The sequence below is a fragment of the Metopolophium dirhodum genome, chromosome 2, assembly GCF_019925205.1.
Source record: "Metopolophium dirhodum isolate CAU chromosome 2, ASM1992520v1, whole genome shotgun sequence".
In the NCBI taxonomy this organism is placed as follows: Eukaryota; Metazoa; Arthropoda; class Insecta; order Hemiptera; family Aphididae; genus Metopolophium; species Metopolophium dirhodum.
This window is the reverse complement of record NC_083561.1, coordinates 5623542-5650406: the sequence shown is the minus strand read 5'-3', so window position 1 is coordinate 5650406 and position 26865 is coordinate 5623542. Positions and strand designations below refer to the sequence as shown.

Genomic DNA, 26865 nt, shown 5'->3' with positions numbered 1-26865 from the left:
ATATATTAATATGTATGAGAGCATACATTTTTAAATTAATTAACTGAAAAATACAAAGTAGTTTGTACCTACTGCTAAGATGGATTCGTTAACTAGTTAGGTTATTCCATTGAATAGAGAATTATTGAAATAGGTAGTTATAGTAAATTTAAAATAAACTCATACAAGTCAATTCTTCATGGCCCACCTTAGTTTTTACATAGTCAATCACAAAAGAGTGATCCGAGTGTATGGTATAAATAATTTTTGTACATAGTATTATATTATTATAAAACCATTGAGTCAACGTACTATCATATTATTACATCGGTTTTGGGTGCAAAAAGATGGTCAAATTTTACATGTAAGTATTTTTTTGGTTTAGACTTACGGCAAAATGTATTTTGAATCAATGTTATATAGGTACTTAGCTACTGTAAAGTTGTACGCAACGCAATATTGCCACGAGCGTCATTATAAAGTACAATTAGCAACTATTTGTGAGGTGCACTCGTGGTGCGCATATTGAATGGTGAGCAACGCAATACAATAACGCTCTAAAATTCCAAAAAGTTTTATTATGTGTCGTTAATAACATCCAATGAAATAAACATTATTGTAAATTTGTAATCTTGACAATTTATCATCAAAAAGCAATTTCTGGTTTTGATTTTAGTTTTTTTTTCTTTATATACTCGTTTTAGCCATTTAGCTAGGTACTATGAATGTATGCTAATATGTTATAAATTATACCTAATACAAGAATTATTATGAAAGATAAATAAAAAAAGTAGTGTCGAGGTTTGACTAATAAGTATATTTCATTGCGAATTCTAAAAAGATCAATCAGACCATTTAAAACAGATTATTTAATACACGATATAAAATGTATTAATTATATAAAATATATATTATTTTTAAAAACCAGAGCTCCGCTATGTATTAGGTTGCAAGTGTATCTACCTCGTCAAATAGTTATAGGTCACTGTAATGGATATGTGAAATTTGAATTCAACGAAAAACCATTGTATACGAAAAAGGATTCAAAGTTAAAAATGTAACTAGTTGTATGCCTTAAAAAGTAATAAAGTCACATAAAAAAACACAAACTGATACATACAATATGACACATCATTGCAAAACCAATAGGTACATTCATCAAAAAGTCCATATAATCTAAATACACATTATGTGCCGCGATGATCTCCACTCAGAGTTTTTATATGTAATAACAATAAAAAATAAGAATAGATCCTAAATTTTTTTTTTACGATGCTAGTGCACTATTTGTTTTTTCTTTTTGACCCACGTGCGACGTGCCACATAGAAAATGTTTGTTAAGAAGAACCAATCTTGTATAGTTGTATTATTAGGTTTAATATCAAAGTAGAATTTACCTATTTTCACACTTGAACTTAATAATATTAGTACATAGTTGTTATACAATATTTCAATTTTGCTACAATGTTTGAGAATTTTTTAATTATAATTTTTGACACACTCATAACTATTGAAAATTGAAATATTGTAAAAATTACGGAGTAACACAGATACAACATAAATAATATTTATAACATTTTAGATTCTGAGCGGAGCGAAAGAATGTATTGGTTTTACAATGATGTGTTTTTTTCTTCTCTTTTTTCTGTCTGTCAGTAACATTTTGGATAGTAAACATGCTTCGATTTTTTAGATCAGCATCTTTTTTAATAGAAAAGTGAACATAGTTGATACCATAAATGGTAACATTTTCAAACTATTTCGACGCGTTTTGAGCTATTTAAGCCATGATAATTTTTCAAATTGTGTAAACTATTTTTCAGTAAGAAATTCATAAAAGTTTTTCTTTTCATTGCTAAGATGAGAAATTTTAATGAAAGGTTCCCAACAAAATTGTCTATTTATAAAAAAACAATTAAGTTTAGCGTTAAGTAATAATATTTTTTTATAAGCGTTTGAATATATAATTTTTACGATATTGTAGGTATATTTAGTAGAAATTTATCGAATTCAACAAGACCTTAGAGCACTAAGCAGTCACCCACCTACCAGCCCACAACCTACAAAAGTTATGGGGTATTTATCCCAGTAGCCATCCGTGTTCGGCGCCACTGATGCTAAGACTAGGCCCCGTCTCCGCTCAGAATCGTTTTTCGTATCCGATGATTTATCATTGAATTCAAATATAACACATCCATTACAATGACATACTCGACAACTACTGTACAGCAGAATGGTACCCACTTGTCCACCTCGACACAACATCATTGTAAAACCAATACATTCTTTCGCTCCACTCAGAATCTAAAGTATATTTTTTTATATTTGAAATGAGATGCATGATCATACTGGCCTATTACAAATCAACAAACATCCCGTTGCTTTAGATTTGATTAAAACGCACAACCTGTAATTTTTTATAATCGCCCATTTGTAAAACTGCTGTCACTGGTTTGACATCGTTATAGCGTCGTATTGTAATTGTATTGAAACCGTATCGTTATTATGGAGGCTGAGGCCGAACAAATGATGAGAGTGTTTGCGGAACTGAGGGCCGCAAAGTTCAATTTTCCGCGAGGATGGGACGTGGACCGGAACGTCGCCGGTACAGAGCAGGCCACCCGCAGACCTGACCCCGCGCTGGATGTTTCGGGAGACATCGCGGCTGGGGTAGATCGGCCGACACACCGGCTGTACAGGTCGGACGCCGAGATAATGGGACTGGATCTGTTCGGTGAGCCGGGTGCACCGGTTTACCGGCAGATCCGGTTGCCGAATTATGCGGGCCCGGCCTTCCGGTCCGCCATGGCGATCGTGGACGCGGCGGTCAACCGGCCGTCGGTACTGTCAGCGGACAACGTCGTCGTCGATACATCAGCGGTCCTAAAGACACCGCCGTCAACGCCGGGAGTCCTGCGGCGGCTAGCGGACTGCCAAGTCCTGTCCGGACGTGACGGCGACGCGGCCAGGAGGTGGTGGTCTTCCGCCAGGAACGTTTCGTTGCCGCCGGAATCGGAACCGGAGACAGCTGACGATGTCTGCAGCGCCAACGGAACGCGGCGGGCAGACCGCGCGCCGGAAACCGAGGATAGTCGCCGCACGCTCTGGCGCCGGACAAAGCGGTTTGTCCGCTGCATGTTTTGTTGCGGCGTCTGATGTGTCCACGCGTCCGACCGTTGGCCGACGTCTCTGCAGCTACGCACTGCTGACAAATCTGTCAGTTTTCGCAGATTTTCGAGACGCTTCGCACGTCAGCAGCAGCCAGCAGCTGATCTGTCGTCCGGCCGCCTGCAGACCGACACGGAACAGCCGCAAGTACCGCTGCGTCTATAAGGTACTACATGAGCCCTGATGTCAGGATATCTGATGAATATCGTATTTTTCATGTTCGAACTATATTTGTAAACCTATCGTTAGTCATATTATGTTTTTGTATCCACTCATTAATTCTTACAATATTATAATGTATAAAATATATAATTGTAAATTGTTAGAAATATGTTTTTGTATCCACTTATTAACTACTAGCTGACCCTGTGAACTTCATTGCCCTTAAAAAATGACAACCCTTTAAAAAATTGTGATTTTTCAAATCCTTTAGGATGTAACTCGCAGCAGTAGCCAGTAAGTGCAATTTAGCCACCCTGGTAGGAATCCGACTACGTCGTATCGTGGACATTGTGCGACAGAATATCAAATAGATATGTATATATAATATATAACAATTTCGTGCCATAGTGTTTGTTATTGAACTCCTCCGAAACGGCTTGACCGAAACTAAATAATGTTCTAGTTATTAATAGGTGTATACATCTCTAATGAAATGGATCAAGTGTGATAGGGAAAATCGTAATAAACCATCTTAATGGAATACTTTCGGTACTTCCCCATGAATTTTTTGAGTGTACTGTTGATAAAAAACCAGTTTTGAAGTTAAATAACAATTATTGTAACTATATAATATTTTTATATTTGATTTTCTTATTTTTTCAAAATATATTATGTTGGAAGGTAAAAAAAAAATTAGATGAAGCTTATGCTGTTCATACAGTCCTTGGTACTGAGTTACAAGCACCAAGTTTTACTTGTTGCATTATGTTTTAACTATGAGCAAAAGAGCCAAACACCAACTTTCTCTTTTGTTTAACATAATTACAAATCAGTGGAAAACTATACCAATAATTATACCACTAAATAGTTATGGTGAAACTTATTTACTCGATGATGGTATGAGTCAAAAATATAACCAGATTTAAGAAAATATTGAGAATGACTCTTAATACCATCAAGTTCAAATATGCGACCATCATCGTGTAGATAAGTTTCATCATAACTATTTAGTGGTATAATTATTGGTATAGTTTTCTACTGATTTGTGATTATGTTAAACAAAAGAGGAAGATGGTGTTAGACTCTTTTTTTCGGCAAATTTGTTCGACTCTTTCAGCCAGCTCATTTTGATCATAGTCTTATTCCCGTTGCAATTTGCGATTGAATGCATCATGCGTGGGCTTCCAACATGAGTAGCTGAGAGAATAATGGTCAAACGACCAATGTTGGCCGCGTCTCCTTCTGTAGCGATGGCGTCACGCAAGTGGATGTACTCGTCTGATCGTAACTTCGACTGATTGAAACGAATGAGATTGAGACGCTCCATTAATATTCAAATAAAAAATAAAAAATAATAAATAAATATTATTCTCAACTCCTATAACCCATAGCAACCATTACTAAACAAAAATGTCTATCGTAAATCTCAAAATTACTGTTTGAGCACCAACCGGGGGTAATCAATTCCTTTTTTAAATTAGCCTATGACACTCACAAAGAATGTGACTTTCTATTGGTGAAATAATTTTCGAAATAGGTTCAGTAGTTCCAGAAATTACCCTCAATAACGGTAACTAACAACTCTTCTTTATATAATAACATAGATTATTTATGGCGTCAAACCTACAATATTAATATGCAAAATGATGTACTATGTTATATTGTTGTAAATAAATTGTTAGAAATATTTTTTTGTATGTAACGATTCTGAGCGGAGACTTTGCGTTAGCCAAGGCCTATAGCTCAGTTGCGCCGAACACGTATGGTCACTGGGGTAAATCCCCCATAACTGTTGTAGGTGGGTGACTACTTAGTGCTTTAAGGTCTTATTATTTATTTAATTTGATTTGATTTTCTTACAGAGAAACAATGCAAGTTTGATAATAGGTCAACTCACCCTTATAAAGCTAACACAAGATGAGTTCTGCTGAACACGTATAGGTCAGAGAGATGAAATATACAGTGTACTCACATCCTTTTAACTAACTCAATTTATTTTTTTTGCATCAATTTCCCCCTACTTAAAAAAATTACATACACTTCTTTATAGTGTATACACTACTGTACAGTATAGAATAATTCCGGGTACAAAAACTTGCCAGTCATAATTAATTGTATTTATTATAATTTTAATTATAAAATGTCCTTAACTTCATAATTAATTTTTTAGAACACAAATTGGATTAACAAAAAAATATTTAAATATGCATATTATCTTTTCTTTGAAGAAAAAACGTATGTAAAAAAAATCTTCTCTAGAACGGATTTAACTATAACTATTTTAAAAACCAAATTTTCTAAAACTTTGAAGATAAATTTCATAGAAATTATATAGGTTCATAATAAATATCGCTACCTAATAAATATTTTAAAAGTCATGATACGTATAATGTATAATAATATAATATGGTTTGACTATTAATCGAAAACTATTTGTTTTGGAATTAAAGCCTTTAGGGTATTAAATAACTTTAAGCGTATGATCTTGTTACGATAATTTACAAATTAATGATCATACTCGAAAAGCCAAAGATCCTGATTTAGTCTAAAATATTTTTAAAAAATAATAATATTTGGTTGCCAGTAGTGGATTTAAGGTCGGAAGATCTATAAGATGTGTCTCGTAGAAAATGTATCAGTAATACACTTACGAAACTATTGTTTTTATAAACGTAACCTATATATTTATATTGCAGTTCACAATACAAAATACAAGTATTTATTATTTTGTGGTAAAAATTTAAAAAAATAAATAGCCCTATAAATTTACGTGGGCACCAATATACATATTAGGAGAGGGGCTAAGTTGACATTTACCAAACGTCCGTTAAATCCACCACTGTTGGTTGCTGTACATTAGTAAATAATATTTTCTATATGAGAGTATGAGACGGATATGTACTTTTAATTATATGCTTAAGGCTTAACGTTAACACGTAAAACGTATAATGTATTATTGAATTCATTGCTTTAGTGACATCAATTGCGAGGTACATTTTATTTATTAATTATAAATGTTAAATTATCGCTTTAAGTTGAAATTTTTTAAGCAGTTTAAAAAAAGCACACTTTAATAATAATAACTACTATAATACAAGTTAGTTTTATTGTTTATGATATTTTGAAGATAAGATGAAAAAATATATTCTTCAAATTCTAAAGGTTTTATTGGAAATTGAAAATAACTACATAATAATTACAGTAAATATTTTTTTATGTTATCATACTACATTTTTTAATTATAAATATACTTATTTTACGCATTATGCATCTATATAATATATTATAATATGTTCTAAATGTTATTATAAGTTTACAATACCTAATAGATATCTACCTGCATTAATACAATATTTGTTTTTCCGATTTATTCGTACTTATTTATATATTTTTATTGATTCAGTTAAAAATTTTAATTCACATAACAAGTTTATAAAAATCAAAACTCACCCTTTTAAGAGTTATAAAATTAATTTGATTTCACAGTTTGAAATGTTGATAAAAATAACTTTCTTTTTTATTATTTATAATCCCGTGAACTCAAGTCAGTGATCATTTAATTATTAGTATTGCATATTTTAAATTTTAAATTTCCTATTTATGAAATTATCTTATTATTTGACTTTTATCTCTTACTTAAATGTGTTGAATCGTCATACTTTTGAAATGCCCTCAAGAATTTTATTTTATATAAGTCAAACCTTTTCGATTTCAAGTTAAACGAAGTGTGTATTGGTTATATGAAAATGGTGTTGTATTAATATTTATACTTGTTATTTTATATTTTTTTGTAAACATCATATTTTAGAAAGACTGGTATACGAAACGTTCATGCAACTCATTCATAGATTTGAAATAGAAAAATAAAACTGTATTAAGAACTTTTACTCTCGGTCCAATATGTTTCAGAACGCATAAGGCATAACGTCAAATTAATTTTCTCTCTTAATGACTTAGCGCTTGTCAATTAGAATATTCACAGTTCCAGAATCACTCGTTTTGTTAGTGAAATCTTGCCATCATGAAAATATATTTTAAATATGATTTGGTGTACCATATTATAACGACTAAATAATAGGATGATAGAAATAAAAAAATAATAGAATTCGTATAATCTTCAACAGTAACTCTAATGGACCGTCAAACATTGTAAACAGGCAGATACACAATTTTATTTTAATCGGAAAAGCGCGCGTTATTGTGATAGTTTTCGAATAATGTTTATATGACATAAAAAACGAGCTAACGATTAAACAAATCTAAACAGAATAATATGTACACGCGATGACCCTTGGAATAACTATTATCACTGCGACAGATTTTCCGCTGGTGTTCTGCAAAAGCGAAAAAATTCAATATTTACACAGTTGTTTCAACATGACATGTAACGCAATCATAGCGTGTAAATAGAAAAAAAAGGAATAATATGTAAACACCATATACGATATACATACATACATACATACATACATACATACATACTTATATACATATTATATACATACATATTATATAAACATTATAATGGATACGACACCTTACCAACACAACATGCGGTCTGTGATGAACGCTATGAAACGCGTCTTAGTAAACGAGAAAATATCAAAATGTCAGCCAAACTATCAAAGGCGTTTGTCACGTCTACGGTACGTATATTGTTGTTACACAGTACAATATATTTTATAATGCGCAACGGCACGCCGAGTTGTTTGATAACGCATCATCCTCCGATTTAAAATACGTAAACATTTCTCGAGCATGCGAGCGACAACCTTGTGGCAATATTATATTATTATTTTTTAATATTTTTAAAAAAATGTAACCATAATATTACCTATGTCGATGCTTTTATTTTCCGTTTTTAAATTCCCTATAGACGTCGTCCGCGTCGTTTATATAGTACGATTTATTGCACCGTGTAAAACGAATAAAATTAATTTACACATATAATTAGCTATATTATTATGTTATTAGCTAAATATGTTATTATTATTATTGTTAACCTCACTAGATGTGCCACATTATAGCCCTGAACCGATTTTAACTATCAAACAAATACGTAGGTACCTACGCGGACATTTGTTGTACAGAACAAATTACGAAATATTACATTACATTTATTTAATTAGTCTTTCATAAAAATTTGATGTCAATTTTTTAAATTCTAGATTAGTTATACCATTGATTATACCCACAAAATATTGTCTTATCTAGTTATACGATGTATCATTATTGATTTGTAACTTTATGATTTAGTCCAAGTTTTCCTGACTATATAGGTATAAATAGTTCTAATTGTTTGAATGATTAAGTATTATTATAATGAGCTTGTGTATATACAAACGATACCTGAAAACTTTTGAATTAAACTTCTGAAACAAGAATACATATACACATTTATGTTAATATCTGTTCAACAATTTAAACTAATTATTTGTTTAAATTTCTATTTAGTCAAAGATTTTTATTATTTCTTATTGTTTGAACAAAATGTACGAACATTAAAATATTTGAGTAGAACAAAATAATATTACACATATTATAACATAACATATTTTTGTATTATGTTATAATAATATGGTATAATACAATACCTTATGCTTATTTTATAATAGTTTATTCGTATTTCATATTTATTAGTCAATTCGAATATAAATAAAACATTTTAGTTCACGTGGTATAAAAATATTTTTAAATAATTATGAAAAATACATATTTAAGAGGATGTCAGCGCATTATTTGTTTTCTCTTTCTGACCCACGCGCAGCACATTTGCGCAGAATCGTTTTTTTTTGTTTTTAAGTAATTTCAGAGTAAAATCACCCATTACAAAAATGATAGAGAATAATATTTTAGAGGGAACACATACCGATTTTATTGTTATTTGACTTTGTATTCGACTTTCAAAATAAACAAAAAAATGTTGTAAATTTAAATTGTGTTTACAAGTGTAGAGGGTATACATACTAATATACTACACATAGGTAAGATTAAATAAGTGCATTTTTTTATTTATGAGAAAAGTTGTTATTTCAATAAGTTTACTAGATAACACACATGTTATATATTTAGGTGTCAAATGTTTATTTTATTAGCTGTCATCAGTATTTCGGTGTTATTCTTTTGTCTTTGGCAATCGTCAGTGCATAATATCATGGTGGTATTGATTATGTTTTATCCAGACGAACTTATATTTAAAGCTTAAAAAATAATGCTGAAAAATCCTTTATAAAAATAAAAAAGACGCATGTAAAATATATATGTAATAAATTGTATAGTTTCTTCGAGTAACACGACGATGTCTGTATATACATCACCAATTTAATGTATGGTCTATTGAATAAAATAGGTTGCGCGTGCACGTGCCATTTTCGACGTCATAATCGATCAAAGTCAATGGTTTCGGTTTTCAATTTACCTCGGTTTTAACATATTATACCAACTTGAAAACGTATTACGTGTGATAACTCATGGAAATATGAATAAAATAATTATTTCAGCCAATGGATTGCAGGGTAAATTAATTTTTTTTATCTTCTAAAAAAAACGACTTTTAACAGCGTTTTGAAAATAATTAAAACATTAATTTCAATTTAAAATATGGTATAACGAATTATTACGCCGAGATATAATATGTTATACTGCACTGCATGGTCTGAATTCGACCAATTGCAGTATTATTATATTTCCTAGTTTCGGACCACTGAATCGCATTCCGGCGGCGCTGTGTCAGATCGCACGAGTCTAAATTATTATTACATATTCAAATATTTTATTCTATACCGAATAGTACATAATATTTAAATACCTAAACCGCAATATTATATTATGAACACTTACAGCACAGTTGACCTATCCAAGATGACGACCTCAAAAACAACTCGCGTCGTGGGACCGAAAAAGTGTGGCGCAGTCACATTATTAAAATACATCATAGCGTACAAAATTGTGGTAAACATGTAATACTGATAGCAATAAAGGCGTAATTAATAAACCCTAGACCAGTAGCACAACTATTAGGAATGTTTATATGGTAATCCCGCCTCCAATTTTCTTTGTTTTAGCGTACGTACCTATAACATAATGTTATTTACAAAATAAAATATAATATTTATAAAAATTAACCCCCAACAAAAAACAAATTAAATATTTAGTAGTTGCACCACTCCAGTAAACTAATGTGATATATATTATTATTTATTATGAAATAATTTATACACAATACACATAATATTATGTTTGTGTGTATAATTTCAGATGCCTTTTGGTTTCCGAAGCCCTTTCACAGTATTGACCTTGCAATCTAACAATGCAGCAGTACATCTAACCACAAATGTGGGTGACCGGTATAGTGTGTGTTGTGTGTATTATTCTGAACACACACACACACACACACACACACACACACACACACACACACACACACACACACACCCACCACAGTGGCGTTCGACGTTTGTTCTATTCGTTTTGCTGAAACAATTTGTTACCTACCAACCACAAAATCGTGTGACCGAGAACCATATACAAAACACCGCTTGTCGATTTATTGAAAATCTACCGCAGTGTACGATCATCCACGAAGTCGGTAGTATATACAGGGTGGTTCACCAGGTTGATCCTCCTTTCATTGTTTAATAATACGTTTTATCCTGGTTTTTGGAATTTGTAAGTTTATAAGGTACCTACCATCTTTTCAAATACTAAGATTTATATTTTACTTTTGACGAGTGTTCTAAGGATGTACAAAATTCTTTTTTTTTCTAGTGAAAACTACAATATACATTATCAAGCAGATGATTTTTTTGAAAATTTTGATGAATCCAAATCGAAACTCGAAGGAGGAGTTTCTGAATTATTAATATTTATGTACTAATGACAGAAGTCATCAGGAATGGTTTAGATATAATATAAAATATAATATGTTTAATCTAGTACAATATTATACTGCTTAGAAATGTTTTCAAATTATTATAAAATTGTATAGACGAATATTAAATAATATAATTTTCAAATAATTATAGCTCCCATATTATATCGTCTGAACCTATAATCATAGAGTATTGTCTTTAGTATGTAATGATAATATTTTAGCATTTAATCGTTCAAATTTTAATTTAAACGCTTCAATATTTTCGAAAAAATAATCTGCCAAACAATTTACAGTAGAAAAAAGGGGTTCACGCATAAGAATTTTGGTCACCTCAAAAACAAAAAAAAAATTATAATTATTTAAAAATATATGGTTGGTACTTACTTGAAAATTCCAAACACCAAACTGTTAATTTATATTTTAATAAAAAAACCGGATGAACCTCCGCCTTACTTAGTGAATTATTCTGTACATATTCGTGAGTGTATACAGTGGTAGTCGGTAGTATGAGTTTAATAGATATTTTCTTTCTTTAGCTCGTTTTTCCGCGAGGAAAAACACTTTATACCACGCCCGAACATAATGTACATGGTTTATTTGTTAAACATAGTAAGCACGATAACTTTTCTACGAACCTCAGATTGGTTATTTCCGCATTATATTCCTTCAATCGAATATTGTAATCGGACTTTCGTACGGGCCAGTCGTTTTTCGTTTTTATGCGTTTCGTTATCTTATTGCATGAATTTTCCAAAGTGCAATTGTGTATCGGTTGATCGCGATCGTGTTAAAGTCGAAGTTCTTAGAATGTTCTAAATCGTACCATATTGCTTTTTTGTCTCTCTCTCTCTCTGATCTAACTGCCGATGTTCTTAAAAAGCGTGTTGCACAGTGGCTGTGTAATGTGTACTAGTTGTGTGTGCGCAAGAACCTTCGGAAACCAGAAAATATCTGTCATTATAATCTCTTTCGGTCTAATCTACATCTTTACATCAATTACATATTATCTAAAATAATAATTACATACTTTCGATTGTAAGCGAGATAACAATTTCAGTTCCACAACATAAATCTTAACTTTTTGAACTCAATTATAAACTTAATGAAGTTTCTAGTAAACTGGGTGATTTCGGTGGACATTTTCACTTGAAAATAGAGTCGCCCAAATCATTTATCTATATCACGGAAAAAAAATGTTTGGTTTATCCAATTTCAATTTTAGGTACATTATCTGTAAATTATAGTTCCATATGGCATTGCTATATTTTTAGTTTCGGATACTATTATTTTATAGTTAGAATATTATAGTCACTACAGCTAAATAGTGGTTAGTTGCATTTCAACTATTTCATATAGCTAAGACGACTATTGTTTTAAGAGGACGTGATACCCGCATGTGTGTCTCCTTCTTACAAGAGCGTAACATAGCAAATTTTACGCAAAGCAAAACACGTGTAGATCCGTTAGCTTAAAAAAAAAATTTCTATCTACTCAATGACGAGGTATTAAATACAGCAGTCTGAGTTCACCGATATTTTTTGATTTTTAGATGCTGAGTAGAACGACGAATGTATTGATTTTAAAATGATGTGGGTTTTTTTATTTTTTTTTTCATTTTTGTGTCTTTCATCGCGGTTTGGGGCAGTAAAACTGCTTCGATTTTCTTCAACAGTATCTTGTTCGATGGGAAAGTGAATTTAGTTGGTGCATTCAGGAGGTCAAATTTTAAAATTTCCAATAGTTTTCAAAAGCGCTGGGAAAAAAATATAAAAATTAAGGAAAAACGAGAATTTTTACGCAAAATCGGTTTTCCACAAAATCGATTTTGGTTTTTGGTGTAAATCTAAAACAAATGAACGTATATACATGAAATGTATATCACTTGTGTATCATTTCACTGGTTGTTTATATTCGCATTTTCTATACACGATAAAATTTTCAAAATATTTTGATTCGTTTTGAACTGTTGAGGGACATTTTCATCTTACAATTTTATTAGTTTTTATTTCTATGAATGTCAATAAAATTGTATTTATTGAGTAAAAATGCTTGTAAATGTAATACAACCTACCTACTATATTGTTACAATGACATTTGAAAAATATTAAAAATCCTCAGTCACTTTTTATAAGCATTTAAAGTTCAAATCTTGATAAAATACGGAAAAGTTACGAAAATTAGCAAATTATTTTGAGTTGAGAATACATAAAAATTTTTCTTTTTAAATTTACCATTTAAAATTGTAATACAAAATTATTCATAAGTCTGTCTACCTTCATAAAAAAAAATGTCTACGAGCAAATCAAATTAAATTTTTATGAGCGTTTGAAGATCATATTTTTACAAGATTGGATATTCACTCGATTTCTCATGTAGCGATTTTGTTATTTTTTGTTTTTGAAAAACGAATAATTGTAGATACATGAAAATTTTACTGAATGTTTATATTAGATTTTTCTATATACCATAGAATTTTGAAAATATTTTGACTTTTTTTGAGCTGTTAACGGACATTGTCCGTTTTCAATTTTTTTAGTTTTTTTTCTATAAATATCAATAAAATTTTATTTGTTGGGTAAAAAGCGTGAAAATGTAATACAAAGCTCCTTGTATATTGTTACAATAGAAGTTGAAAAATATAAAAAATATATTGGCACAATTTTTTTTTATAAGCATTTAAAGTTAAAATTTTGACAAAATTTCTAGTGAAGAAGTCTATAAAAATCCACATTTTGGTTTTTATTTTTTAGGAACCAAATACTTAATGTATATTTGAGAAAAGTATATAATTCCATATTAATTCTTGAAATATTAAAAACAAAAAATGTACTTTGATTTCATTTGATTTTCATAAAGTGATAACGTACCCGTTTTTGTAAATATAATTTATAAAAGTGTGTCTTATAAAATATGTTTAAAATAAAGTCAATCGTCTGCAGTTATGCAGATATTCTTTATAATTGTATATGATTTATTTTCAGGATTATACAAATTTGTTAAAACAACTTTGTTAACTTCGTTAATTTTAAAACGTATCAGACCACTTATGTACTTAAGTATTCATGAAATGTTTGAACATTCGGGTAAAATTATTACAATTATATAACTCAAGTATGACAAAAGTTAATTTTCAAGTACGGTTTCAAATTCAATTTGTGTTTTATTATGGGAACATTAATCATGAATAATTATTATAGAAATTATTTATTATGAAATTTATTTAATGATGACATTTAACCTGAACAGGATACAGAAACCAATATTCTTGGGCACTCGTCTTGCTCAGCTTATCTCACCGCAAGACAGTGGTGTATTGTGGGCTTTGGCACTACATTATTTTTAAAGCAATGCCAATTCATAGTATTTAATAACCGATTTTGTACAGAGTTTGGTAAAAACCTAATTTGCGTGCATTTTTCTTAACATTTTGGTTGGTAGCCGGTAGTTTTTCATTACGTAATTGAGAAAATTGAAAAATTACCACTTCAAAGTACCACATTTACTATTGATATCCGATCTCTAAAGGTGGTATAATACGACACTTTTCCATTACCAATTCTGCCCAAAAACATATAAAAATAAATAATTTTTCATTTTACATTCTTCATTTAGCTCAAAACCTGAATATTCTAAATGAACATAATCAAATTAAGAACACAAAAAACATGTTTCGGCAGGCAACATAATATCATATTATAAAATTGTATGATTTTATTATTAGAATATTTTTTCATTTTATTATTAAATAATATATTACAAATTCAAGTATAAGTAATCACTAATCATTATTTTTAAGCTATATTATACTGAATTATATATAAAAGTTTATTTTATTGGATGCTTTCAACGAAATATTTGATTATTTCTTTTTCGCTATACCATTTCGCAGTTTGTACCTAGGAAATACATTTTCCGAACTGCAATATTTAGGGATGTGAATGGGGCCAATTGCTTTGAGCATCACTCATTTTTGCTTTTACAAATATTCCCGAAATATTATTGAAAGCAGAAACACTATTTTTTACTGGCAATATAAATTAACGAAGTTTGACCGGCTATTGGGGGAGCCGAGTGGTTACTAATTAATATCGCAAACGTGGTACCAAAATCCTAAGTACACAATATTGGATGTTCCAAAAGAAATTTAATTTATTTTATGTTATGAAATGGATATTTCATTCAATAACGCATGTCTTTTCTAGAAATAGGAGTATATTATTTAAAAAAAAAATGCATTAAAATAACAATGTTACCTATCAATAATAAATTATCATATTGTAATGAATATAAGACTAACAAATAAACTGAGGCTTTTAAATCTTATTATCTTACTATTTTTTATATTTTATAATACACAGTTCGAAATTATAAATGCCATGCAATATTAAATATTAATATACATTTTTGAAATATACTAAAAATTAATAGTAGTTAAACTTTTAATTGCTAAGGAAGTGCCTGACTAAATTTGCAGGCTTGGATATAAGAATATTTTAAAATTAGTGAAGTTACAAATCAAACGATCACTGACTAAAAATGATGCATTAATAAAATTAATCAACATAAATTTCCTCCTAAAAATATTGTTTCTATTGTTTTAGTATATAATAAAAAATTATATAACTTCTCAAAGAGACGAACCTTCTTCAAAAAATATAACATGAACACTTAGATATATCACATATTATAATTTATATTATCCTAAAACTTATTGTATCATATCAATTATCTTATAAACGCCTTATTCTTTTGTAAAATTTAAATAAATTGTAATATGTATTTTTGAAACGCCAATAACCCCGGTAGTTGAGGTGTATTTTTTAAATAAATAAAAAAAAAATAGTTTATATTTTTCAATATTTATTTCGTGTGTATAATTTGTATTTTTGAGAATCTTTGCAGAGAGTATTATTACAATGTTTTTGCTTGAATATAATAATATTCTAAAGTTCTAAAGTTTTAAATTCGAGATAAGGTTTATAGCTAACTATCAGAAATAACGTATGTTGACGGTTTGTGAAAAACGAATACCTACGTCATATTTTAATATAGTTGCTATTTTAGGAAAAGATCCAATTTGGTTTGACTCAATGTTATAGAAGTGAAAAGGTCAAAGCCTTTTCTAGAAACTACTTAAATGAATAATTAAATTTGTTGTCAGTCAACAAAATCTGAAAGTATATTTGATACCTACATTTTGTTTGACTTTATAGTTTATGGAAATGCAACGAAAATTTAAAGTGAAGTTGAAATTCAAACAATTGTTTTAGTGAAACTGGCTGGTTTAATATTATAAAAAATGGTTTAGTGCTATAAAAAAGTATTTTTAAGTTAAATATAATTATTATTATTTCATCAAGTTATTGCATCAATGTTTCAAAACACTGACACTCTACACTTGTAAACAAAAATTAAAATATAAATATAAATAATAATTTAGTAATAATATAATATAATAATAATACAATAAAATGACATTCATCTCCTGTCCATTGTCTGCCTATTTTTATTTACAGTCTCGCCCATATTATTTCAATAAATAATATCAGCTTGGTATAGTTATTATATTATTATAAAAGTTATACGATCGTATCAATTGCAAGTGATTTATCAAACAACAGACATTGTTTCATTATATTATGTAATTTTTATACAACGCTTCGTATTATAATTAATATAGATTGTGGTTATAATTAATATGATTGTGATTCGTATATCAAAATCAATGACTTCGAATTAAAATCCTCTAAATGTTGGATCGATAAAAATTAAACGAAAATCGAAATGGTATTTGATTCATAGTGATATATTGTTATAATATTATTATAGTTTTGTTAATTTTTAATTTTACCGACAATTACATTTTACTGGCAAGACATACAGTCAACTATTCGAGTATATATTTACAATTGAGATATTTTTCTGCGCTTTTCCGAAATTCTGTTGTCTAGAATATAATATATATTCGCTATTGGCTTGGAACCAAAATCTCGTTTCGTCCGGCCGCAATTCACACGAGATAAAACCATTATTTTTCCAGAGTATCTTTTTTTTTTTTTTGACCTTTCTGGCGTTTTAATGTTTCTAGATGGTTTTCTGCAGATCTTCAGAAATTAAATAAATATCTAAAAAATATATACATGTTATATTTAATTCGTTGCGCGTTAACAAAACGTCGTAAAAAAATAATATATTTTTGTAATAGTAAATATAAAATATATACCCGAGAGCCCAAATAATCATCATAATAACTGTGAAATTAAGATATAATATTTTCCATGACTAAATCAAGAAAAAAATATTCTCCACTGTGATGTGTATACCTAAGCTAAAATAATTATAGTTCGTATTTGTCAGGTTTTACAACAAAATAATATCGTTGTTCAATTATTTTTATTTGGACGTTTATTGGTCGTTCACGTAGAAGTTCCCGTTGAATTGAAATTTAACACTGTGTTCGGAATAGTTTAACAAATATTTCAAACATTACAAAAACACTAATTACAACAACTAGTGATATAGATACGATAATATATAATATTTTATCTGGAGTGGTGAGGGGGCTGAACAAAATAATATTATACATTCGTACAACACGTAAATGTTGTGTAATGCTGTATTCGTTGTTGATATGAATCATATAAGTTGACGTTAGGTACCTACCTACTCCATTATCATTATATAAATTATAATTGTTTATCTCTCACAAGGGTGCTCACAGCTAACATAACATCTATACATACTATACAACTACTACAATATAATATTATATAAGTACGTGCAACTATATACTTGACTGTATAGTTTTTTTTGTATTTTATTGTTAAGTTAAAATATATATTGTTTTGAAGAAAAACATGCTGTATCATATCATATATATAATATTATGTTGCATATTTGATAGGATGTGCGTATGTATAGCAGTCATGGGAATTTAAATATTCATAGAAAAAAATAAAGAAATTGCGAATTATTTGTAAACAAACGGTAATAAATATTTAAAGTAAAAATTAATTTTGTACGTGCTGGAGAGCAATGTACCAATATGTTTTTCCGGATGGTAATTTACACGCCGGAAAACTCGATCGGTGTGTAGGTGTATTCGATCGTGACGCAGCGGCCTGGAGAAGTAATGCTGTCGGCCCAATTCCGTTTCAACAATAGCCATCTCATCTGTAAGTTGTTGTAACCCTTCTGTCATGAGAATTACATACACAGGCTTGAAAGTGTCTACTTATTTCTACCCTGTCTAACCACCCCCTCTACAAAATAAAAATTTTAAAAAATTTGACTATGATATACATATATAATATATATATATAAATATGGTGTGTAGCTAAAGGATTTGAACATTTAAATGTATGTCATATATCCTAATATTATCTTCCCTTGACGTTCTGTATAATATGTATGGTGAGATTAAAATAACATTTTTATCAGTGTTTTGTTTGGTTTTGTGTCATCTGAGTTCTTGTAAATTGTCTATTATTTGCTACATATTATTTTAATTATTTAAATTTTACTGGTTTACCTCAATTTCAATCAATACATGAATTTCGATGAATTACGGGAGAAAATAAAAATAATAAAGCCACAGCCTAATAAAACAACTTCAAGTTGTAGCAAATCAAAAATACGGAACAACGCTTTTTGATATAATTTTGGAAACAAATAAGTTATCATGTATTACATTATATACACGTAAGAAGTTAAATAAACGATTGGTGTCAAGGAAAATGTGACGTATTTTAAAAGTTCTCTAAACATAGCAATGTATAAATATGAATTCCATGACACGTGTTGACTGTTGATGCTCAATAAAAAAGTAACAAAAACGTTTCAGTTGATGGACATTATGAAGAGGGGTGTATAAAATATAAAATACAGCCAAAGTAAAAAGAACGTAGGCCTACCTATATTTTAAATTGTGACCAGATTTCAATCTACGGTTATACTTTATAGTTTTATACCTGATTATACCTGATAATATATTTAATATTATTGTACGTTGCCGTTTCATCTAGATCACTTTGTATTAAATTCGCCGGTACATTCAATAACTGAAATAACTACATCTGCAGTGTCACACGGTGGCGTGTAATGTATATACCTACACGATGTGTAATAATATCATAATGTCATAATATTATGTGGGTACCTTAATAATAACGGAATATTATTAATACTCCATACTAGCTGTATTACTGCAAGTCACTGTGGTCTGTAACTTATAATGAGTAGGATAATAAATATAGTCGTTGATGAATAATAATATGCAAACAAACATGCGAACACTGCGCGCTCGTACAAGTGCACTACAACGCACATAATAATAATAATAATAATGATAATAGGCATACCTATTCCATTTTATTGTTTCGTGTCCGTCGTATTACGGTTTGTAAGGTTTTGTTGTGGGGTTCATTCGATAAATATTTAAGTCTGTATTTATGCCATGTGCTCAGGGTGGGGTAGCCAACGTGCATATTATTATTATAATGTTTTTTCGAATCATTCTCAGATGTTTAAAAGTCAAATGTTTCGATGGAGATTTAATATACCAATAATTGTACTTGTATATCAGTGTTTTTTTGGTTCTATAAAAAAAAAATAGATCAATACACTAATACAGTTGTTATTGATAAATTGTATTGAAAAATATGACAGCAGTTTGTTCGACATTGACTGATTAATCAGTTATATTATTATATACTATTGTCTTTGCTAATAAGTAATTTATTATAAATATAATATAATATAATATACTAAACCATGCATTCCCACCCCAATTGTTTCCTTTAATAATCAATTTATTCAAATTTTGATTTTTAGAATTTATAGTAGGTACATTCTAGGGCTATGTTTTCAATAACTTAGATTTGTATACCAATAAAGAAATGTTCTTGGGAATACCAACTTATTAGATTCTGAGCGGAGTGAGGGATCTAGTGGTTTTACAATCGTCCTTTTTTTCTTTAAACTGATGGTAATTTACTTTTTTTTTAATTGTTATGTATCTAAATTATAAATAAAAATTTTTTTCTGAGTTATCAAAATATATTATAGTTATATAGAGGATAATAGTCCTTCAAAATGATTTTACAAAAAAATGATTTATTACATTCTATTTAATAGAAATCTATCTATTGGATCTATAATATTTATTATACTCGGACAATTTTTAAAAATTATAAAACGTTAATAAATTAATATTTATAACCAAAATTTTTCAAATCATATCCCTCATATATTCCTCAATACTTAAATATAAATAACTCAAACTACTCGTTTGAATTTATATTTAAATTTTTAAAAAAAATTATTGGCTTAATAGTTTACAGTAAAAAGATAGGTTCTCATTTGTATCACCACAGGACACTTCTTAAACGGTACAAAAATCAATACTATGGAAAATAATATGGTCCATCAATATACTTCAAAATTCTCGAGATCAGATATTGTATTACTATATGGAAAAAATTGCGGTGAGCATGTTTGACGAATCATCCTGTATATACCTATATGCACTTTTAATCCGTTCTGCTTTGTTTATATGCTCGCATTGCACTAATCGGCTCGCGAAGCCCTGTTCTTGTTGACCACCCCTGGTTGGATAATTTAACTGGTGAGTTATTCGAAAGCACCACTAGGACCTACGTGGTGTATTGAATATAAAAGCTGGTTGGTATTGCAAAAAGGCTCGCCAAACGCTGCCGGCTACGGTTCGCTCGTGCCGCAGTCACCGTAGGTAATCATGTTATACAGAGTGATTCTTTAATCAATAATTTTATCGGTAAGTCCGGATTATTGAAAATGTTGTTTTATTCGATTCAAAGACGCATTTCTTACACGTTTATAACTCAAGATTTATAAACAAAAATTGTTTTAATGACTTCAAATAATGTAATAAATAAGTTTTTAAAAATATAGTCATTTATACTGAGACAACTTCTGTAAAGTTCGTAGTGTGAAAAGAATCACCTTGTATATTATGAACATAGTATTCGTTCATCAGACCTGTATATATACGATTGGTTGGACGGCATTGAGTCTATTATTTCCGTGTCACGGAACGATTTTTATCGTAGGAAAACACCCGAAGCCGCGTCCCCGACGAGTGACATAAATAATGATATAAAAAAAAAAATGTATAAATCTGTCGTGTTTTCACATGAATTTATAATAATAGCTTAAATAGAGTCGATAAATGACCTAGTATTATAATATTATATAATGAATGCTACCTATATTATGTTGTATCCTATATGTTGTATCCTATTATTTATATCTAGAATAGAATCATTGTTTAAGTATCGATTTACAGAAACTTGATAGCACGCTCTTTTCTTTTGTGTCCTTGCAAACCCAATCAAAATTAAAACATTGTATCGTATCCAAATTGTAGTTATTATAATAATACTACCTCGGCACATCGTATATACATCAGCCGTATATTGAGTCATCTAAAAATTATCTGCCATCGTTGTACAACCGAAAAGGATTACATAATACAAAATATTAATGGCGATAATTTCACACCGGCCTTTTCACACGACATTTGAACGGATACCAAATACAGGTAAATATATTATAATCAACCATATCATATTATGTATATAAATATACGTACTGTTCGTGCAATGCTGCTCCAGACCGCATTGCGCACAACGGTTCAGCGCTAGTGCTCCGCATTGACATCCGCCCTGTGGCACACAGCAGGCGCAGTCCTGTCTGAGTAAATCGTGATTGCATCGGCATCCTTGCGATTCTTGCGTCCACAAGTCCACTTGGCCTAAAAAAATTATGGACACATTTTTTTTTTTAAATCTAATACGCTATGGTAATACAAGACGTAAGTGCATATAAAGTACGGCCGCATATTATTATCATAATATTATTACGATAAGGCATGCGTCGTGATAATGCTATTTAAATGATAGGCGGGTATATGCAAAATATCGGATCCGAATTTCCAACAGCTTTCGGAAATATAATAGGTTATTCATATTTTAAACTACTACTTTGATTGCAAAATGTAATACGGATTTAAAAAAGAAATACTACCCGGTGAAAATAATAAATTACGGTAAAAATTGTGTAGATGAGAGAAACTAAATTTAATGTTAAAAAGTAATATCTGGTACCCTCATATCATATTTTTCATCATTATGTTGCAGCACTGGAGTATAAAATATTATGTGAGACAAATGAGATTTAAGAAGAAAATAATAATAAAAAAAGAACAGATGAAACATTTAGAATGCAAATTCCGTGAAAAACAGAACCGAATTGAAGTTTTAATGTCAATATTATAAGTATTGACGAGTTGACGAAATGCTGTATTGTTTGACAAAAAATTAGTATTTATTCAGAACATATTTTAAATACAGCTAATATTAAAATATTGTTATAATATGACATATTCCTTTATGTGTCAACATCCAATAAAATAATGTAATGTGGTTAAAATTCTCTAATATTCTCAAATAATAAAAAAAAAAACTCCTTTGGATGTACACGAATAATAAGTACAATTTATTCACCAAAAACAATAAAATACTAATAAAAAAAATAATATGTATGATATGTATTATACAAGATGATAAATTACAAAAAATCTGGTTAGTAGGTTACCACTCTGCTGTATTATATATAAGTGTCGAGTAAACGTCGTAATTGAGTAGGCACTATAATGTATACCTATGTTAAATTTGAATTCGATGATGATAATAATTGATAAATCATTGCGTACGATAAACGATTCTGAGTGGAGACCATGGTTGAAATATACAAGGTTATTGCATATATACCCCTTCTCAATCAAATATTTGATGATAAAAATAAAAATGGCAACGTAAAGGGAGCCAATAATAATCAAGTATATATGCGCGGGATTTTGAATTTGTTAGCTATTGTCAGCGTATTTTTTATGATAAGAAAAATTTATATCTGTGATATAAACCCTTTACGCAGCCATTTTGTTTCTGATGATAACAATCCGAGTCGATATGCAATAACCTGTATATTAATTCAACCATGGTGGAGACGGTGTAAATAAAATATAATAATATAATATACGTAAAAGTTTCAAGTCCCCACGACTAATATTTATCGTATTAAAACAAATCGTTATTCTTAGTTTAAATAACCAGTTTTGTGCAAATTTTAACTTCAAATTTCTATAAAAATGATTATGTTTTTTTTTTTTTTTGGTTTAGTAATAAAATATTTACTTATAAGTAAGGTAACCTTGTATTCAATTTTAAAGCATAAAAATATGATAAAATGATTGAAGACTGAAGGTAATAAAATAGATCACCGTTCACCCTAACGGCCCAACACCGAATCACTATATCTATACAGACGAATAAGCATTTAAGTAGAACATATAATATCTTACAAGTAAGATGATTTGCTGGGAAAGTGTATATTCAAACTAAACTAATTTTATCATATTAGATTTACCAGTTTTAATTTACCGAGACTAATTAAAAATAAATTTTATTCGGGTTTGTTTTGTTTACATTTTGTCATATTAAAAATCCGTCAAAGTAATAGGTATACTGTAAAATATACATTTGTAGTAAACATTTTTTTATTTTTGGTATAATTTTATAAGTACGAGTAAAACTTAATAATAATAAAAAAAATAATAAAACATCGAAATAATGAGTGTAGACACTTGTAAATGGATCCCCTTTCATATTTACGTGCATAATATAATGTACCTAAGTCCATATTTTGTACGTTTTTTTATAAGAGTATACTTATACTTTTGGGGTTTGAAAATTATAAATTTCCGATACATTCGTCAATAATTATTGGAGAAACCGGAATTTTCAAGCAAAACTAATTTTTTACAAAATCGATTTTCTTATGTTATTGTAATTCAAAAACAAAAATAATTATAGATACTTTATTAGTTTTATTAGTATATATAGTAAAATTTTCAAAATATTTTGACTCCTTTTGAACTATATTTATACTTTATAGGCAATTCACGTTTTTGTTTTTTTTTTCAAAATATGTTATACTGGGTCAAAAATTTTAAATATGTAATGCAAGGTTCTTCATGAAATTTTACTAAAGTCATTTTAAAATATTATAGATACATAAATATAATTTTTTTTTTGTAAATAACTGAAGTTCAAATTTGAACGAAATTAGATATTTAATCGAAGAAAAAAAGACGGATGCGTGTACGACATCATCTTAAGAATATTATTTAAGGATAAAATATATTTTTTAAATTTTTTAAAACGATTACAAAAATAAATTATTAATACGCTAATCTTTCGGTAAAACAAGTGTACCTCAAATTGTATTTTCGCATGCAGTTGTAATTCAACTTAATATTCGGGTGGAATAATGATTTGGTGAACATTATAATAATACCTTGCGATTTTGTTTTTTATTGTTGAATAAATTATATTTTAATAAATATGTATGTATTTCGTATGTAATCCACAGAAGCTTAAAATATCATGTTTCATTTACCACAGTACAATAAAATTCTAGTTAAATTTTAATTTATTCATAACAGTGCTTTATAATTTCACTAAATCGTCATGACATTTTTATGTTTATAAACTTTCTTTTGCATTCATAAATAACATACGATTTATTTCATATTTGTACATTATGTTGAAGGTATGTGTGTAGGTCAGTATATTATAGCGGATTAAAAAAAAAAGGTGTATATATTTTGTTTCCATATTTTATTTACTCACTCAGTTAAATAAATAAAGCTTTTACGATCATAATATTAATTGTGTTAATTAACCACCTGTATAATATAACTAACATATTATACTATAGTGTGCTAACAACTATATATGTATGTTTTATATACCTAATATATATATATTTTTTTTTTTTTATTTTTAATTTTTTATTTACAATCTGTTACATAAAATTAACAATAAGTAAAATAGATAAGTGAATAAAAGTGGCTTGAGGAAAGGACAGATTTAAGAAGCCTTCCAGTGAAGATACTTTGTATATTATATATATATATAAATTATTATATTACCTACTATTAATACATTTTAATATTATACTAGACGTTTTATAAAATATATTTCAAAATATTTTTACAGGTTGTTAGTACCTTAAGTTCAAATGTACAGGTTATTTTTATAATGTACATTTTATATCATACACAATATTATATTCTAGGAATTTAGAGCTCAACAAGTTCTCGGCATATTGTAAAATATTTACTTAACGTGGTTCAAGCCACTAAGTGGGATGGAGCTTGGTAGAACATAATTAAATATTTGTTACCTAGTCAAATCGTATTTTCTTGAAAAATAAATGCATCATAATGTCTTAACGATAACAATATTCTTTAATATTTTACCAACATAGCATTACACAGGAAATGTATAATATATAAATAACTGGTAGTTATAGACCTACACAGGTCTTAAAAATAAGGTTGTCTCCTTGCCTGTAACATTGTATTATTTTGCTATAATAATTCACAAACCATAAAAGACTAAGAGACGTATAACACTGATTAGTTTGCAATGTATTTCTGTATTTATGACGTAATAATTTCTGTAACCATCCCTGTATAACATATAATATTTTAACTATTTACTATAAACAAGACTGGTCCTCGAATATTTTTTTTTTTTTTTTTTTTTTTTTTTTAGTTAGGACATTTTTTTTTTTTTTATTTAAAATATAATTACAATCTATACAATTTGGTACAATAAGTAATTTAGATAAAGTATTTACATGTCGAGAATAACAGATAGGGGAGGGCACTCAGTAGTGCCACCCGACAGATTAAATTAGAAGGTCTCTAGGCCAGGAGCGTTTTAAACGTCTCTGGGGGTTATCAGGGATTGTTAGAGAAGATATGCGTTTTATTAATGGATTGTAGTGTTGGATTAACTTGGAATGAAAGGAGATGTAGTGAGACTTTGTTAATTGAGAGAGCGATGGAATATTTAGATCTTTGTGGAGATTGTTATTTGTGATAAACCATGGAGCAGAGACAATTTGCCTCAGACAGATAGACTGGAATGCCTGGATTGTTCTCGTGTTGGAGGGTTTGGCAGAGCCCCAAATCTGGATGCCATAGGACCAAACAGGTCTGATGATGGTTTTGTATATTAATAGTTTATTTTTTAATGATGTCTTGGATCTAAGAAGTGGGCGGAGTAAATGGAGTCTGGAGTTGACTGTTTTTCTTTTTATTTTAAGGTGTTGGGCCCATGTGAGGCGCCTGTCAAATATCAAACCTAGGTATCTTATTGTCGGGGTGATTGGGATTTGATTATTATTAAACGATACAGAGGGGCAGTCTCCTGGTCTAAGAGAGAAAGTGATAAAGGATGATTTAGCTTCATTAATTTTGATCTTCCAGCGGTTTGACCATAGTTGAATCGCGTTGAGATGGGTCCTCGAATATACAAAACATGTTATAAACACTAAAGAGAAAAAAAAAAAGAATAACAATTATGTAGTATAACGAAGCGCCCAATATTTTGTGGAAGGAGGCGTTACCACAAGCCCCTTATTTTGTACGCCAATGCTTACCACCATCACTTAAATAAACTTATTTCAATAACTATTATGTTCGTGGTAAATAACAATTTACAACTATAATATTAATATACCTATACTGCGTGGATTACCCATTGCATTGGTTGTTAAATGTGTGATACTAT

At 29.2% G+C, this 26865-nt stretch overlaps 1 protein-coding gene and 1 pseudogene across 2 annotated transcripts in view; one reads left to right on the top strand and one right to left on the bottom strand.

Annotated features, from left to right (window-relative positions):
* LOC132939950 (uncharacterized) overlaps positions 1-26865 on the bottom strand; it is a 201426-nt gene that overhangs the window by 38912 nt on the left and 135649 nt on the right. For both annotated transcript variants that reach the window (XM_061007389.1, XM_061007390.1), the window contains exon 3: positions 21813-21974. In XM_061007389.1, the coding sequence (XP_060863372.1) occupies positions 21813-21974 (162 nt within the window). The remainder of the gene's footprint in view (positions 1-21812; positions 21975-26865) is intronic.
* The window catches only part of LOC132937943 (uncharacterized), a 40825-nt pseudogene continuing 35979 nt past the window's right edge, over positions 22020-26865 (top strand).